At 48.4% G+C, this 17333-nt stretch overlaps 1 protein-coding gene across 4 annotated transcripts; it reads left to right on the top strand.

The window, feature by feature from the left end:
• Positions 1–97: 97 nt before the first annotated feature.
• Positions 98–16974, top strand: KCTD21 (potassium channel tetramerization domain containing 21). Of its 4 annotated transcripts, none has more exons than XM_033204330.1 (2): positions 98–300; positions 13619–16974. In XM_033204330.1, the coding sequence occupies exon 2, from the start codon at positions 13648–13650 to the stop codon at positions 14428–14430; it is 783 nt and encodes a 260-aa protein (XP_033060221.1). In that variant the 5' UTR covers positions 98–300; positions 13619–13647; the 3' UTR covers positions 14431–16974. The 4 variants fall into 4 exon arrangements, with proteins under 4 accessions (XP_033060221.1, XP_033060222.1, XP_033060220.1 ...); XM_033204331.1 differs by having other exon boundaries at positions 243–349; XM_033204329.1 differs by lacking the exon at positions 98–300 and adding an exon at positions 8374–8836.
• The last annotated feature ends 359 nt before the right edge of the window (positions 16975–17333 follow it).

Here is a 17333-nt window from a genome sequence, read left to right as displayed (position 1 = left end):
GAGCCGGAGCGAGGGCCACCCCGCTAGCTGCCACTCTGACCGCGTCCCCTTTAAGGCCAGCCAGCCGGACACCCGCGGGGACGAGGCGGGGCGCAGAGCAACTCGCAGCAATGCCTCTTGGGAGATGGAGTTCGCTCTCGACGCAATGAGCTGCCAGGAACCCAGAGAGAACTACCAGTCCCGGAGGCAGCGCGCGGACTCCGGACCGCCACGCCCCTGGGCTGGGCTCCGACCCTCCGCCCTCCTCGCAAAGCTGCGCTGGCCGCTCGCGGAGGGGAGGCTGCAGAGCGAGGGCAGGAGGTGGGTGCAGTGCGGCCGGGGTCGCAGGGCTCGGGGACTACCGACGAGGGTACGTGGGCCCACTGGGCACCTGTCTTACCATGAGACTAATTTATCCCAGCCTCGCCATTCCCATCTGTGAAATGGGGATGGCAGCGCCTGTGGCTGCGGGGGAGGGGGCGCGTTTCGGCGCGAGGTGAGCCGAAGGGGGCCAGAGCTCTTAGAGGGGTGAGGCTGGTGGGAGGAACTAGGGCGGATGGTGATAGTCGGAAAAGCCCGGATAATGAGGGTCCGGACTGTGGGAGGAGTCCTTGGTGGGTGGGGCAGGGAGGGGCGGGGTATCTGGGTCGGGGTGGGGCACTTGTCAGGTCGGAGTCGGGGCTCTCGGACTGGGGAGTGGGTGCGGAAAAAGCCAATGAGGCCAGCCTGGGTGGGACTGGGGAAGGAAGGGCGGAGACACAGATGACAGGGAACTCGCCCCGGTTTGGAGAGCCCTGGGCCGGCAGCGCTGTGGCGGCGTGGGCAAAAGCCTGTGATGCATACAACACCTCCCTTTACTGACTGGAAATAAAGAGTCCATCCCCAAGCTCAGTGCGGCACACCCGTGATCTCCTTGACCTCTTACGCCCTGGAAAGTAGAGACGTCCCCATAGCGGTTGACGGGTGAGGAATGTGAGACTCAGAAAAGCGAAGGGACTTGCCTAAAACCAGTCAGGACTCCTTACTTCAAATACGTTGCTTTTTCCCCTGCACTCGGGGAGGAAGGGGTTTAGCTTGGCATGGCAGGCAGGAAAGAAAGAAAAGTTTTGATGCCCTGACCTTCGCAAATTTTCTGGCAGGACCAGTCCCCCCAACCCTTCCGAATGGCAGCCTGTGAGGCAGCCCTCCTGTGGTACTGTGAGGATGAAATGAGATGGATTTGAAAGCACAGTGTTTATAACTTACTGTTTGGTGGAGACGGTAGGAAGAGAGCAGTTTTTTGTTTTTTTTTTTTTTTTTTGAGACGGAGTCTCACTCTGTCGCCCAGGCTGGGGTGCAGTGGCCGGATCTCAGCTCACTGCAAGCTCCGCTTTCCCGGGTTCACGCCATTCTCCTGCCTCAGCCTCCCGAGTAGCTGGGACTACAGGCGCCCGCCACCTCGGCCGGCTAGTTTTTTGTGTTTTTTAATAGAGACGGGGTTTCACCGGGTTAGCCAGGATGGTCGAAGAGAGCAGTTTGAAATGGGGTGCTGGTGCCTGAGGAAAAGCACAAGTTGAAGCGTGAGAGTGAGCTGAGAAGGTGAAGGAAAGTTCTGGAAGAGGTTAGGGGATGGTAGTGGTGGTTGGAGGTCTATGCCAGGTGAAAGAATACCTTGCCATGCCAGATTCTGTGGTGTCCTTCTTCCAGCCCACCTCTCTCTGCTCCTGCCTTTTGCGCAACTCATTCTGGGGTCACTGTGTCTAGAAGCACCTTTTCTCTCCCTACCTATGGGTTGTGATGGTAATAGAGCAGCCTACGGGCTTCTTAGAGATATGGACTGGGCAAGACAGAATTATAGATGCAGCTGTCTGATGTGGGGTGATCAGGAAGGGGAGGTGAAGAAAGAGTAGTCGTCCTGGGGGCTTCAAGGCAAAGAGTCCTTTCCCCGGTGGGGTAAGGTGGGGAAGTCTCCGACTTACTGGAAGACACAGTAGTCACTCTGAGCATTGTCTTTCTTGAAATTTACCCAGCCACGTGCTATCCATTCCCTTACGTAGTGGAAACTCTCCTTGCATTTACTCCCAAGTAATCACCTTGGCCTTGTCACATGCCTTTAGATTTCAGATTGAAAATTCAAGAGAGCATTTCAAAATTAGAAAGTTTTAAAAATCCAGGTGGGGAAAATGGATCTGACTAAACAGGAGAGAAATTTCTTCCTCTTTCCCTATTCTACATGCTTCTGTGGATATAGAAAGGGGCACCCCCAGCCCCAGCAGGGGAGCCAGGCATCCATTTACTTAAGTAAAGTTGGCGGTGGTAAGGGGTTAGAATAAAATTCTCCGGAGATGCAGAGAAGAAATAAATTCCAGCTGAGAGACCTGGCCGATGCATGGGATTTGTCTTCAAGATCCAGGCAGAGGGGATGGCAGATGCCAAATTGCAGAAGTTGAAGAGGGCCTGGTTTGGTTGGTCTGTAAAGTAGGTATGTAATAGTATCTACTTCATGTGTGAGATTGAAAGAGATTAACATGTATAAAGTACCTAGCACGGTAATAACTGCTCAATAAATGTTAGCCATTATTATTACTGTTGTAGTGTTTGTTATTGTTAGGATCATCATCTGCCCAGGAACGTGCCTAGGGCTGCACAGCTAGTAAGGGGCAGGGGATGATTCAAATACAAACCCAGGTAATGCCCAATACTATGCATGGTCTGCGCCTACCCCACACAGCCTCTCCAGTTCTTTTTTTTTTTTTTCTTTTGAGATAGGGTCTTGCTCTATTGCCCAAGCTGGAGTGCACTAGCGTGATCTCGGCTCACTGCAGCCTGACCTGCCAGGCTCAAGCAATCTAACTTTTTTTTTCTCTATAGAAACGAGGTCTCATTATGGTATCCAGGGTGGTCTCTCAAACTCCTGAACTGAAACGATCCTCCCACCTGGGCCTTCCAAGTGCTGGGATTACAGGCATGAGCCACTGCGCCTGGCCTCTCTCCAGTTCTTTCTGCCCATCCTTGACATTTCTGAGGCCCAGGAGTGGACTTTGTCAACATTCACAGTGAGTCATGACAGGAGTTTCTTTCCTGCCGGGGTACAGAGATTCTGGGTTCATGACGAAGCAGGAAAAACAAGGCCTGAACAGCCGTCTTCTCCCAGGCAGAATCACAGCACAGAAGATAGGCAGGCCTGGCCGGGCACAGTGGCTCACGTCTGTAATCCCAGCACTTTGGGAGGCCGAGGTGGGTGGATCGCTTGAGGTCAGGAGCTTGAGACTAGCCTGGCCAACATGGTGAAACCCTGTCTCTACAAAAAATACAAAAATTAGCCAGGCGTGTGGCACGCTTCTGTAATCCCAGCTATTCAGGAGGCTGAGGCAGAAGAATCGCTTGAACCTGGGAGGTGGAGGTCACAGTGAGCCGAGATCATGCCACTGAACTCCAGCCTGGGTGACAGAGTGAAACTCTGTCTCAAAAAAAAAAAAAAAAATGGCCTAGTGGTGTGGTTTCTGTGGGTGGTGGGTCTATCCAGACTGCCCACCCAGGCTTAGATTCTAACTCCTCCACCACTTAGCCCTGGTTGGCATCCTCACCCTTCAAAATTCAGCAACACTCGGGAAGGAAAATTATGAACTTTTCACACTTCTAAGTAGTAGTAGTAAATCTGTAACTTACTAAGTCTGGCTATTTATTGGGGTCTGGCACTGTGACTGTAACTTTACATCTATTGGCCTTATGAAGGAAGTGTTCTTCTCCCTTCTTTTAAAATACAAATTTTTTAAAATTTTCAAGCTTGCATTAAAGCTTAAAGTACAACCCTTAACCTAGATACGCCAGTTCACAATTTGCCAATTGTGCTTTTACACAAACACACACTTTTTTGGCCAAATTGTTTAAAAGTAAGTTACAGACATGTTGATTGACGTTTGACCCCTAAATTCTTCAACATGTATCCCCTGATAAGGACATTCTACTACATAACCATAATACATTATGCATAATAAGCAAGAAGTCAGTATTACCCAATGTAATAGTTATTAAAAATTTTCTGCCAGGTGCAGTGGGTCACGCCTGTAACCCCAGCACTTTGGGAGGCCAAGGCGGACAGATTGCTTGAGCCCAGGAGTTCAAGGCCAGCCTGGGCAACATAGTGAAACCCCATCTCTACAAAAACTACAAAATTTAGCAGGATGTGGTAGCATGCACCTGTAGTCCCAGCTACTTGGGAAGATCACCTGAGCCTGGGGATGTCAAGGCTGCAATGAACCATGATTGCGCCACTGCACTCCAGCCTGGGCGACAGAGTAAGACCCTGTCTCAAAAAAGAAAAAAAATTTATAATTGCCCAAAAATACTTTATATAGTTTCTGGTTTTTAAAATCAGATCCAGTCAAGATGTACATATTGCATTTTATTATATCTCTTTTATCAACTCATTTAATCTAAATAGAGCCCCTTGGCATGGTGGCTTATGTCTGTAATACCAACATTTTGGGAGGCCAAGACGGGCGGATCACTTGAGGTCAGGAGTTTGAGACGAGCCTGGCCAACATGGTGAAACCCCATCTCAACTAAAAATACAAAAATTAGCCGTACATAGTTGTGCGTGCCTATACTCCCAGCTACTCGGGAGGCTGAGGCAGGAGATGCTTGTACCCAGGAGATGGAGGTTGCAGTGAGCCGAGATTGTGCCACTGCATTCTAGCCTGGGCAACAGAATGTGACTGTATCTCAAATAAGTAAATAAATAAGTAGAGCTTCTCCACCTATTTAAATATGTTTGATTGGTTTATCAATGATTAGATTCGGGTTAGATTTGAGTTTTTGGCAATATGTGTACTTACTGCATGTCAGGAGGATATGATGTCAGGGTCTTACTATCCATGAATGCTACATTTGATTATTAGGTAAGATCATGGCAACCTGATCTCTCTATCGTAAGGGTACACTTTTCTCTCTTACAATTAATAAGTCATCTGTGAAGTGATTCTCTGAGTCTGTTATAATTATGTGTTCCTGATAACCTTTCACACCACATCCTTGGATGATCCTTGCTTGAATAGCAACACTGAGGGTTGCAAATTGGTAATTTTCTAATTCTACCATTCCTTCTGTGTTTATTAGCTAGTATTCTTTTTTATAGAATAAATTTTCCCTGTCTCTATCTTTCTCACTCCCTTCTTCTCACCCTCTCTTTGGGGAATAACATTATGGACTCCTGTTTTTTGTTTGTTTTTGAGACAGAGTCTCACTCTGTTGCCCAGGCTGGAGTGCAGTGGTGCGATCTTGGCTCACTGCAACCTCCACTTCCCAGGTTCAAGTGATTCTCCTGCCTCAGTCTCCCAAGTAGCTGGGATAACAGGCACGGGTCACCCTGCCCAGCTTTTTTTTGTATTTTTAGTAGAGATGGGGTTTTGCTATGTTAGCCAGGCTGGTCTTCCAACTCCTGACGTCATGTGATCCGCCTGCCTCGGCCTCCCAAACTGCTGAGATTACAGGCATGAGCTACCGCACCCAGCCTGGACTGTTGTTTGTTTTTTTGTTGTTGTTCTTTTTTTTTTTTTTTAATTCATTGGTCTATATGAAGTCACCTTGAACTTTTCCTGTAAAAATCCAGGAATCATCAGTTTCTCCAGGAAGCCCTGGTTTCTTTTAGAAGAGATGGTGACATTCGGAAACAAAGATCCAGGGCTAGGTGTGTTTATTGCTACTGGGTGTCATTTCTAGGCTTTATGAGTGAGCACAGCTAGGAAATGATGGATAGGTGATTGATTGATAGATGATAGATGGACAATTTTCATTACTCGGTATGTTTATTGTTAAAACAGCTAGTCCCCACCGACAGGATTGCATGGTAAGTCATTTCACTATGGAAGTAATGCTGGTTATGGAAGTGGACAGTAATGTAGGAAAAAAGGAAACGGCACAGAAAAGAGCCTTTGCCTACTCCAGGTCGCCATGAGTATACAGGCTGTTGGCTAGGCCCTCTGTGGCTGGGTTCAGCTTCCTGCCGAAGACCTCTAAAGGACTGGTTCTCTGAAGGGTGTCCAGACTTCCCAGACGCCATGACTCTGAGATCAAGAATGCACATGAAGCCCTCGGCAAGGGATTCACACTCTTTGGGTCTGCTTTAGGTTGTCTTTGAAATAAAGACAATGTGATCAGTCCTGCCTGGGTCCCAGAGTTGTAAGGATCAATATATTTATCAATATGTTTATTTTTAAACATTGCTAGTTGTGTCTCTTCACATTTGTTACCAAATTCCTTCTCTTCTCATTGTTTTAAAACCATGGAGTGAAATGTCATTGCTTTATAATCTGGTTTAAATACATTGTGCTAAGATGTCTTATTCAAATATTCTTTCAGATTATCAGTCATCAGTGCTTCCAGATTAAAATTTTAATTATTCAATCTTTTTTGAAAAATACTATTGAGATTTGGATTAGGACAACATAACAACTATAATTAATTGGGGGGTGGGCGGGCTTTGGAATGAGGCCTGGCTCTGTCACCCAAACCAGAGTGCAGTGGCATGATCTTGGCTCACTGCAGCCTCCACCTACTGGGACAAAATCAATTACTAAAATAGAAGAAGTTCCTATAGCTATTATCACTAGGGAAATTACAATGTTTTTAACCCTGGCCAACAGCTGGGGACAAATCTAAAATGTATATTGCTTATTATATCACAGTATCACACAACCCCTCCCCCGAGTGCGAGGCGGTGACTATGCAGACGTGAGACATGCAGTTGCTCTCAGCCCACAAGCTAGGCAGTGGTTCCCAAAAAAAATTGTTTTGTCACCCACAGTATGAAGATACCGTGATCCAGTTCATGGACACACAACTGAAACAAAAGGTTCACAACAATATATAATTGGTCACAACCCACTTAACTGTATTGATGTCGTGACTTGCCAATAGGTCACAACCTTCATTTTTTTCCTGTTTATGGAGATAAAATTTACGTATGGTAAAATTTACCCCCCCCCTTTTTTTTTTTTTTAAATTGAGACACAGGTCTCACTATGTTTTCCAGGCTGGTCTTGAACTCCTGGGCTCAAGTGACCCTCCTGCCTTGGCCTCTCAAAGTACTGGGATTATAGGCATGAACCACCCCAGCTGGCCAAAATTCACCCTTTTAGATGTGTACAGTTACATGAATTTTGACAGCCTTTATAAAGACATTTGACCACCACCACATCATATTCCTTTGGTGCCAACCTAATAGAATATTCCCATCACTCCAAAATATGCCTTGTGTTTCTTTGTAGCCAGTCTTTTCTCTCTAACCCAGCCCCGGGAATTCACTTAATCTGATTTCTGTCTTTATAGTTTTGCCTTTGCCAGAATGTTATACAAATAGAATCATGCACCATATAACCTTCTGAGGCTGACTTCTTTCACTTGATGTAATGCTTTTGAAATTCAGGTATGTGGTAATGTCTTTTAGTAGTTCCTATATATTGCTGAGTCATATTCTGTTGTATGGATGTACTACAATTTGTTTATCTGTTTACATTTTAGTTGTTTCTGAGTTTGGGCAGTTATGAATAAGCTGCCATAAACATTCACATACGAGTCTTTGCATGGACATATGTCTCCATTTCATGGCTGAAATATCTAGGAGCAGGGTCATTGTCATGGGATAATTGTATGCTGTATTAGTCCATTCTCAGACTGCTAATAACGACATACCCGAGACTGGGTAATTTATAAAGGAAAGAGGTTTAATTGACTCACAGTTCCACAGGACTAGGGAGGCCTCAGAAAACTTAAAATAATGGCAGAAGGGGAAGCAAACATGTCCTTCTTCACATGGCAGCAGCAAGGAGAAGTTCCAAGCAAAGGGGAAACCCCTTATAAAACCATCAGATCTCTTAAGAACTCACTTGCTATCACAAGAACAGCATGAGGAAAACCACCCCAATGATTCAGTCATCTCCACCTAGTCCTGCTCTTGACACATGGGGATTATTACAATTCAGGGTGAGATTTGGGTGGGGACACAGAGCCAAACCATACCATATGCCAAACTATTTTCAACAGTGGTTACCATTTGCCAGCAGTGTATGAGGTTTCCATTGTTCTGTGTACTCACCTTCATTTGGCATTGTCAGTTTTCATATGAGCCACTGTAATAGGTGTATAGTAGCATGTAATTGTGGTTTCAATTTTCATACTGTAATGACTAATGATATTGACCATCTTTTCATGTGATTGTCAGTCATCTACATATCTTCTTTGCTGGAGTATTTGTTAGATCTTTTGTCTGGTTATTTTTTGTTTTTTGTTTTTTGTTTTTTTTTTTAAGTAGAGATAGGGTTTCGCCATGTTGGCCAGGCTGTTCTTGAACTCCTGGGCTCAAGTGATCTGCCCGCCTCAGCCTCCCAAAGTGCCGTGATTACAGGCATGAGCCACTGCACCCAGCTTTGTCTGTTTTTTAATTGGGTTATTTTCTTACCGAGTTACTGAGTTTTGAGAGTCCTTTATATATTCTGGTTAACAATCCTTTATCACATAGGTGTTCTGCAAGTATTTTCTCCGTGTCTTATTCTTTCATTTCCTTAACAGTGTCTTTTGAAGAGCAGACGTTTTCTATTTGGATGAAGTCTAGTTTATTGATGTTTTTAATGGTTTGTCCCTTTTAGGTCCTATCCAAGAAATCTTCGCCTAATCCACAGTTGCAAAGATTTTCTCCTAGAAGTTGTGTAGTTCTAAATTTTGTATTTAGGTCTATGATCTGTTTTGAGTTTATTTTTCATATATGACATAAGAGATGGACCAAGGTTCTTTTTTTCCCCATATGGATGTCCACTGATCAGCATTTTGATAGAGCCAGGGAAGAGGGCCATGTGCAAAGCAGATCACTGCAGATGGAACGGTGAGTGCTGCCAGAGGGGTTTGTGCAAGGCACCAGGAAGCCCTGAGAGGAGAGCTGTTAACCTACTGGAGATTGGGGACAGCCATACAGAGGTGATGACTCATAGGCTGGGCCTGAAAGGTAGACAGCAGAGAGGGTAGAGAAGGTAGACAAGGGTGGTCTAGGGACAGCAAAGGCAGGGCAGGTGACAGCATGAAGGAGACTGACTCAGTGGTGTCCGGAGTGCGTGGAGGGCAGGGTTAGACATGAGAGGGGAAGAAGAAGGTGGTTTGGGCAGGGCCGGTGCTTCAGGAAGGTCTGCAGACCAGAAAGGAAAGTACACAGAAGGCAGGGAGCCAAGTGAGGATGTAGGGGTGCAGGGGGCAGGGATGAGGCCTGAGCTCTGGGAGTAGCTATAGGGATGGGTTCAAGGAGACAGTGAAGACAACCTGTAGGGCTGGAGTTGGGGCTGCCTCCCTCAGGCAGTTGGGTGGCTGAGAAGAGTTCCCAGCAGAGTTAGGGGCACAGGAATGCACAGGTGAGGCTTCTGGTACCTGTGTTACTGGTGGAGGGTCTTGACTAGGAGTTGTCCAGGTCCTTGGCATTTTGAACAAAGTAGCAGAGGGGCTGGACGTGGTAACCCCCACACTTTGGGAGGCCTAGGTGGCGGATCAGTTGAGGTCAGTCCAAGACCACCCTGGCCAACATAGTAAAATCTGTCTCTACTAAAAAAATAATAATAGAAAGAGTAGCAGGGGAATGAAATGCAGGAACAAAGCAGCGAAAGCAGGAATTAAAGTGAGAAAGCACTCCACAGGGTAGGAGTGAGCCGGAGCAAGGAACTCAAAGGCCCAGTTACAAAGTTCTCTGGGCTTTAAATACCCCATTTGAGGTTCTTATCAGCTACCCCTTATCTGGACGAAGGATTTAGTCTGTGGCTGATTAAAGGCTGAGGTGAATGGGCACCCTATGCAGATAGAGGGATGGTCCCAATCTAAGGCCCCTCCCTTTCCATCTGAGACATGGTGGAGTGGGAGCGTTGCTGGGAGAGAAGCGTTTTGATCCTTTGTCACCCAGCTGGGGAGATAGGGTTCTTCCTCTTGGTTCAGCTTTAGGAATTTGGTGTTAATTGGCCTTAGGGTCCCTGCCCCCAGACCCAGGGTTTTCCTTTTGATCCAGCTTTGGGAAGTCAGCAGAATTGGCCTCAGATTTTTTGCCCCCAGACCTTGGTGTTTTCTCTTTCATGAAGTTAGCACAAATTGGCCTGGTTCCATGTCTCCAGACCCTGTTCTCGTGCCTCGCTTGCAGAATATCCAGGTGGAGGTGGCCAGGAGGCAGCTGGGAAGCCATGGGGGGCTGAGGCTCAGTGGTGTTAGTTCACACTACCCGACTGCAAACCTCCGCCGACTCATGAAGCTCCCCTTGTGTCACGCCATTGTGCCTTTTGTAGCAGGGCCGTAGATTTGTGATGATGGACACTGTGGCCCTGTGACTAGAAAATAGGGGCTTAGACCAGGCACGGTGGCTCACGCCTATAATCCCAACACTTGGGGAGGCCAAGGCAGACAGATCACGAGGTCAAGAGATCGAAACCATCCTGGCCAACATGGTGAAATCCCATCTCTACTAAAAATACAAAAATAAATTAGCCTGTTGTGGTGGTGTGCGCCTGTAATCGCAGCTACTTGGGAGGCTGAGGCAGGAGTGTCACTTGAATTCTGGGAGGCAGAGGTTGTAGTGAGCTGAGATCACACCACTGCACTCTAGCCTGGTGCCAGCGAGACTCTGTCTCAAAAAAAAAAAAAAAAAAAGAAAAGAAGGGCTTAGAGGACTGAGCTCTGTGACTCAATAGGTAAGGGGAGATCACCACAGAGAGCTCCCTATACTCGGAGCAGAATACCTGCGTGCTGGCCAGCGTCTGCCCTGACTGCCTGTACAACTGTGCTGCTCTCCCCGGACAAACGACTGGGAGCCATGACGTCATCGGGGGCACAGGAAAGCAGGTGCTCTGCTGCTTTTGCGAGCAGAGAAATAGGAGTTTGAGCACCTATCCAGGGGTCCTAGGGAATGCCCTGTTGCTCCTGACCTCCCCTGCCTGTAATGCTCTGAGCACTTCAGCCCTAATGCATGGAAGAGAGAAGGGTCTGTGGACCATGGAACTGTCCGTGTTCTCTCTGACACCTGCTCCTTTTCCTGCCATGGAGTTGAGCCACTTCACAGAGCCTGGGCCTGAAACCCAGTGTTGGGAGGCGGGTGTTTGTTTTTAAGGAGAAAGAGAGACTGAAACTAGAACATGCACATTTCTATCCAGAAAGAATAAAAAGAGGGCAACAGGGAAGAAGATTCTGGACTAAGTAAAGGGGACCCACTCCTGTGTCCAGCTCCTGCCTGGGGCCTCTGGAGACAGAATTGGCCAGATTCAGCCCTGAGTCACAGCGCCCTCCCCAGTTGCTGCCTGGCAGTCAGTCTCCACAGCAGCAGCCACGCCCCCAGCGGCAGCTCGCCCACACCTCTGTGGGACCTCCCCACCGTCTCACAGCCCATCTGCTCCAGGCTTCTACTGACAATTTTGTATTTCACATGGGCTCATTTCTCCTCAAACACTCCAGATGGGGAATGCCTTTCTACAATATCAAAGTGCCCTGTTAGACTGGGGAGGACCCATGAGGGGACATACCCCCGCCCCCGCCAGAGAGTCGAGCATGGCAGCTGAATATCTCACACTGGCATGGCCCCCATCCTCTGGAGAAAGAAGGCCTCAGTGCAGTCAGCCTCTTCAGGAGGCAGAAATGAGAAGTTCTCGCCACCCCTGCTGGGTGACTTTGGGGAGGTGCCTCCTCAAACCTCTGTTTCTCCATCTAGACAGTAAGCATGCTTGGCAGGATGGGGTTTTGTTTGTTTGTTTGTTTTTTGAGACCAGGTCTCACTCTGTCTCCCAGGCTGGAGTACTGTGGTGTAATCACGGCTCACTGCAGCCTCGACCTCCCACACTCAAGCGATCCTCCCACCTCAGCCTCCCAAGTAGTTAGGACTACAGGTACTCGCCACCACACCCTGCTTTGTTTTTGTTGTTTTGTTGTTGTTGTTGTTGTTGTTGTTGTTGTTGTAGAGACAGGGTTTCGCCATGTTGGCCAGGCTGGTCTCGAACTCCTGAGCTTGCCTCGGCCTCCCAAAGTGCTGGGATTACAGATGTGAGCCACTGTGTCTGCCAGCCAGATAGTTTTTGATGGACCAAGGTTCATTCCCGATGGTCTCCCACATCTTCTACCTGTCTTGTCACTGTGCCTTCATTCTCTCGTCTCCTCTACCAGCACAGGCTCTTCTGGGGGTAATCCTGGGGCCAGTTTCTGTTGGCATCCCTACCTGCCATGTCGGGGAAGGATGACCGAGTCTGTCCACAGGCTGGCTCTGGGGATGGTATAGTGTTGGAAGCTGCAGCTGAGATCTCCTGTTTTCTAGAATATGTGGTGAAGGAGATGCACCAGCCATAGATGCTGACAGCTGGGAGATCGGGGGGCTTTGTTAAGGAGTAGATGGGTTACCTTCAGGAGGGTGCTCTGACAGAGTCCTGCATTTGCACTGACCTTGCAGCCAGTTTCAGAGAAGCTTGGGGTGTTATGACAGCAAAGGGTGGGCCACCAGGAGCCAAGAGCATCTTCATGGCAAGGCAAGTCAGCATGGGAGCAGTGAAAGTCTAGAAAGAATTGTCATTTGCAGTCCGGACAGCTGAGTGACGCACCCACTGTGGGCCTTGAAGATAGATGGAAATGACATTAATCATGGCCATTCATTGTCAAATCTTTGAGAGAAAAATAATTCAATTCAGCAGTGTCATTGGTACAGAAGGAGGAGCACTGAGCCTGGAGTCATAAATCTCAGACCATTTGTTGAGTACTTAGAAAATACCGATCTTTGGCTAGTAAGCATTTACACATTTTTCTTTCATATAAAGGAAACTGAGTTTGAATCCTGGCAAGGCACTTTGCCTTTCTGAGCTTGAGGAATGAATCCTGGCACAGTTTTCCTCATCTGCATGACAGGGATGGATGATTATATTGTCTATGTCAAAAGATGATACAACTTTTTTTTTTTTGAGACAGAGTTTCACTCTTGTTGCCCAGCCTGGAGTGCAATGGCGCAGTCTCGGCTCACTGCAACCTCCACCCCCTGAGTTCAAACGATTCTCCTGCCTCAGCCTCCTGAACAGCTGGGATTACAAGTGCCTGCCACCATGCCCAGCTAATTTTTGTATTTTTAGTAGAGATGGGGTTTCACCATGTTGGCCAGTCTGATCCTGAACTCCTGACCTCGGGTGATCCACCCGCCTCAGCCTCCCTAAGTGCTGGGATTACGGGCGTGAGCCACCGTGCCCAGCTGATACAACTGTTATGCAAGCAAATATATGTATAAACACGTAGCATAGCTTTCAGTCCAGGCACGTTTTCCTTTCTTTCTTTAGACCAGTGTTTCTCTATTCTAACTGAACATTTAGAATCACTAAGGGAACTCTTTCAAAACACCAGTGCTGGGGCAGTATTCCAGACCAATTAGAACAGAACGTCGGCAGGGGGACCCAGGCTTTAGGGGTCCTTTCCTTTCTTTTCCTGTTTCCTTTTCCCTTTCTCCTTTCTCCCTAGTGAAGCTAATGTACTTTGCACAGTGTTAACAATTATCACCCATTCATCAGGTATTAATTCATTTCAATCCCAAGGGCATAGGCTTGATATACAATAAGGAGTTAAGGACTGTGAGTTCTCAGATGAGGTTTGGTTATAGTCATTTCTCACTTGTCACCCTCTCCAGGGCCACTTCCAGCAACCCAGTCTCCTGCCATGTCCGACCCCATCACGCTGAACGTCGGGGGGAAGCTCTATACAACCTCATTGGCAACTCTGACCAGCTTCCCTGACTCCATGCTAGGCGCCATGTTCAGCGGGAAGATGCCCACCAAGAGGGACAGCCAGGGCAACTGCTTCATTGACCGTGACGGCAAAGTGTTCCGCTATATCCTCAACTTCCTGCGGACCTCCCACCTTGACCTACCCGAGGACTTCCAGGAGATGGGCCTGCTCCGCAGGGAGGCCGACTTCTACCAGGTGCAGCCCCTGATTGAGGCTCTGCAGGAGAAGGAAGTGGAGCTCTCCAAGGCCGAGAAGAATGCCATGCTCAACATCACACTGAACCAGCATGTGCAGACGGTCCACTTCACTGTGCGCGAGGCGCCCCAGATCTACAGCCTCTCCTCCTCCAGCATGGAGGTCTTCAATGCCAACATCTTCAGCACCTCCTGCCTCTTCCTCAAACTCCTTGGCTCTAAGCTCTACTACTGCTCCAATGGCAATCTCTCCTCCATCACCAGCCACTTGCAGGACCCCAACCACCTGACTCTGGACTGGGTGGCCAATGTGGAGGGCCTGCCAGAGGAGGAGTACACCAAGCAGAACCTCAAGAGGCTCTGGGTGGTGCCTGCCAACAAGCAGATCAACAGCTTCCAGGTCTTCGTGGAGGAGGTACTGAAAATCGCTCTGAGCGATGGCTTCTGCATTGATTCTTCTCACCCACATGCTCTGGATTTTATGAACAATAAGATTATTCGATTAATACGGTACAGGTAAAAGGACCCCATAGCATTGGAGACAGGAAGTCCCAAGAAGCTCATGTCAGCCAGGTCTTGGAGGGCGTCTCGCCAGTGGTGCGAGGCAGGGGACTGTACTAATCTGTATTAATTGTGTAGCAGGACTTGATTCCCCCCATGATGAAGTCCACCTTTTGGAATCCATTGTCCTCTGAACAGAACCACCTTTTTTCTTGCCATTTTGAGCTGCAGATGGGCTATTGTGACAAGTGAAGAGTCAGCTGATGTGTACTAAAGGAAGCCACAGGAGGATTTTCCAGCCAGGACAAAGGAGTGGCAGCTTTCTCCTGGGCTCCACCCGTCTGTACCACTAGCCAGTGCCGTGTTTATCCATCTGCAAGAAGGCCCTGCTGGAGAGGATGGGATGAGAACAAGAGGCCACCTCCAGTTAACCAGGACATAAAGTCCCCAGCAGTTCCTGTCACACCTGCTCCTCCCTCCCTAGGGTGCATCCATAATTGTGGATGTTTGCCCAGGGGTGACCGTGTTTGGCTGGCTTGGAATGTCATGCATTCTCAGAGCCCTGTTAGTGTCCCCTCCTGGGGGACAGAGATGAGGTGTGGCAGGGTCTAGAGGAATGAGTGTCCAGGCAGCGTTCAGAAGGTAGGAATGTGCCTCTTGATGGGGCTGAATAAAGGGATTCCTGGCTTCAGAAAGGGTCTGCTATCTCTGCAAAGATGTGCACGAGTCTGGAGCCAGTGTAATGAAAGGTGCTTCCAAATCCAGTCTGTCGCCTGACTTTTGTCATTGTTTTCCCAAAAATTTAAGGTATCATTGAAACAGGTCATTTTAAACAAATATATTATGGATTCTCAGGGTTAGAAATAATTAGATGATTGCTTAGTCCTCCCCCACCCCTAGAACACCCCAGCACATCTGAGGATAAGCGTCTCTCCCTGGGTACCAGCAAGTGATCACCTTGGCCTGCTTGCGTACCTCAGCTCATAGGTAGCGCGCCATCCCCAAGGCAGCTCCTGCCATGGTTGGACGGTGCTGACTGTTAGAAAGTTCTTCCCTATACTGAGCCAAAATCTGTTCTGCCACTTGCTGGATCTTGGTGGCAGACCTTCGCTTTCACTCAGTTACATATCTTTGCTTTCAAAATAGTCACCTTGAGAGGCCAGAAATTTTTCTGAAAACATTATTACTCAGAATTCAGATTCCCCTCTGGGATCTGTCTTCAGAATCAAAGTTAGCTGTTTTCTATCCCCTGTAAGTCAGTCCCCTTTTGTTATAGCTTCATCTCGTTTGTAACCCCCACTTCACCCACCTTCCCCACAAGCTATGGCTCCATATGCCTTTTGACCATTTTCTGTTGGAAGAGGAAGATTCGCGGCCCCTGAGGAGATCCAGAGGAAAGAGACAGGGTCTCCAAGCGTGCTGTGCAGCAAGGAGCCCAGGAGTGGTGTGGACCATAATAGCACCCTTAGGGTAAATGTGCGGCCCCTAAGACCCTGCCCTCAGGAAGGCGGCCTTCCCCTGCAGTCCTGTGTCCTACCCCTGGGTCTCTGTGGGGTGCCATCCAGGGCAAGCAACCCAAGCACTGCTTCCCACCGGGTGATGAGCTGTGCAGGCCTCCAAACTGCACGTCATGATTCATCCCTAAAGTGAGTTTGGCCTTGAGAGTCCCAGGGTCCTCCCCCCTGGGCAGGGGTCCTCAGACAAAGCCAAGGAAGCCTGGTGACATGGGCACCCATGGGAGATGGGCCCAGAAAGGGGCTTCCCATAGATAAGCCCTGTAAGTAGGGAGCTTGTACACTGGGCCATGGGCAGAGCCAATTCCCTTGAGCAGTAAAGGCCCTTTCCCCCCTACAGTGGGACCCAGGAGTCTCTCTGACAGCTTTTCTGCCAGATGCAGTGGCTCATGCCTGTAATCCCAGCACTCTTGGGAGGCTGAGGTGGGAAGATCACCTGAGGTCAGGAGTTCAAGGCCTGGCCAACATAGTGAAACCCCACCTCTGCTAAAAATACAAAAAGTAGCTGGGCATGGTGGCAGGCGCCTATAACCCCAGCTATTTGGGAGGCTGATGCAGGAGAATCTCTTGAACCCAGATAGCAGAGGTTGCGGTGAGCTGAGAGTGTGCCATTGCACTCCAGCCTGGACGGCAGAATGAGACTCCATCCCAAAAACAAACAGCTGTCCCAGGCCAAGAGTATTTGGGAAAGCCCCTCATGGAGAACCCAGTTTGGACCAAGTAGCAAAAGGTGTGGTCACAACAAAACAATGTGAGGAAGAAATCTTACAAATCACCACTGCCCTTTTTCCTTTTCCATAAAACTGTCCATCTTTTCGGTGCTCCCTAATCCAAGCAGCTTGACTTTAGAGGAATTGCAGAAGCAGTGAAACCACTAACATGCTGTGTGACTTTATGTAAGTCACTCACCTCACTGAGCCACCTCCATTTCTTCATCTGTGAAATGGGCATAACAGTAATACATAACCCTACCTACCTCACAGGGCTGTTGTGAGGATCAAATGAAATAATGTACATGAGAATACAGTATAAATGATAAAGGACTGTTATTCTTTTGTGTCTGCTTACAACGGGGAAAAACACTGGTCTTGAGTCACAGTGACTTGGGTTTGAATCCAGAGCTCCAAGGCTCTGTAACCTTGGACAAGTCACTGAACGTCTCTGATTTGTTTCCTCATCAGGCAACAACCCCTTCCAGGGTTATGCAACTTAAACGAGCTGGTGTCTGTGAAAATTCCGAGCTAGGCCTGGCTCAGTGCCCAGGAGCTCAGTGCTCTTACAGGAGGTAGTTAGGGTGGACTCTTGGCGGGGGATTAGGAGTCCCAGGAGAGTAGAGTTTAACAAGCCCTTACGGAGCACTTGCTGTGTCGGTCCTGAGGACAGGAACAGCCACGAATAAGCTCAGCTA

The sequence above is a fragment of the Trachypithecus francoisi genome, unplaced genomic scaffold (assembly GCF_009764315.1).
Source record: "Trachypithecus francoisi isolate TF-2019V2 unplaced genomic scaffold, Tfra_2.0 Lachesis_group8, whole genome shotgun sequence".
Lineage (NCBI taxonomy): Eukaryota > Metazoa > Chordata > Mammalia > Primates > Cercopithecidae > Trachypithecus > Trachypithecus francoisi.
The sequence above is the reverse complement of the archived record's forward strand: the minus strand, read 5'-3'. Positions and strand labels throughout refer to the sequence as shown.

Bases quoted from the DNA above. Each gene is read 5' to 3' on its own strand.
- KCTD21 (XM_033204329.1), top strand. From the start codon at position 8,806: ATGTGCAAAGCAGATCACTGCAGATGGAACG. The intron at 8,837-13,618 runs GTGAGTGCTGCC...CACCCTCTCCAG, and splicing joins AGATCACTGCAGATGGAACG to GGCCACTTCCAGCAACCCAG.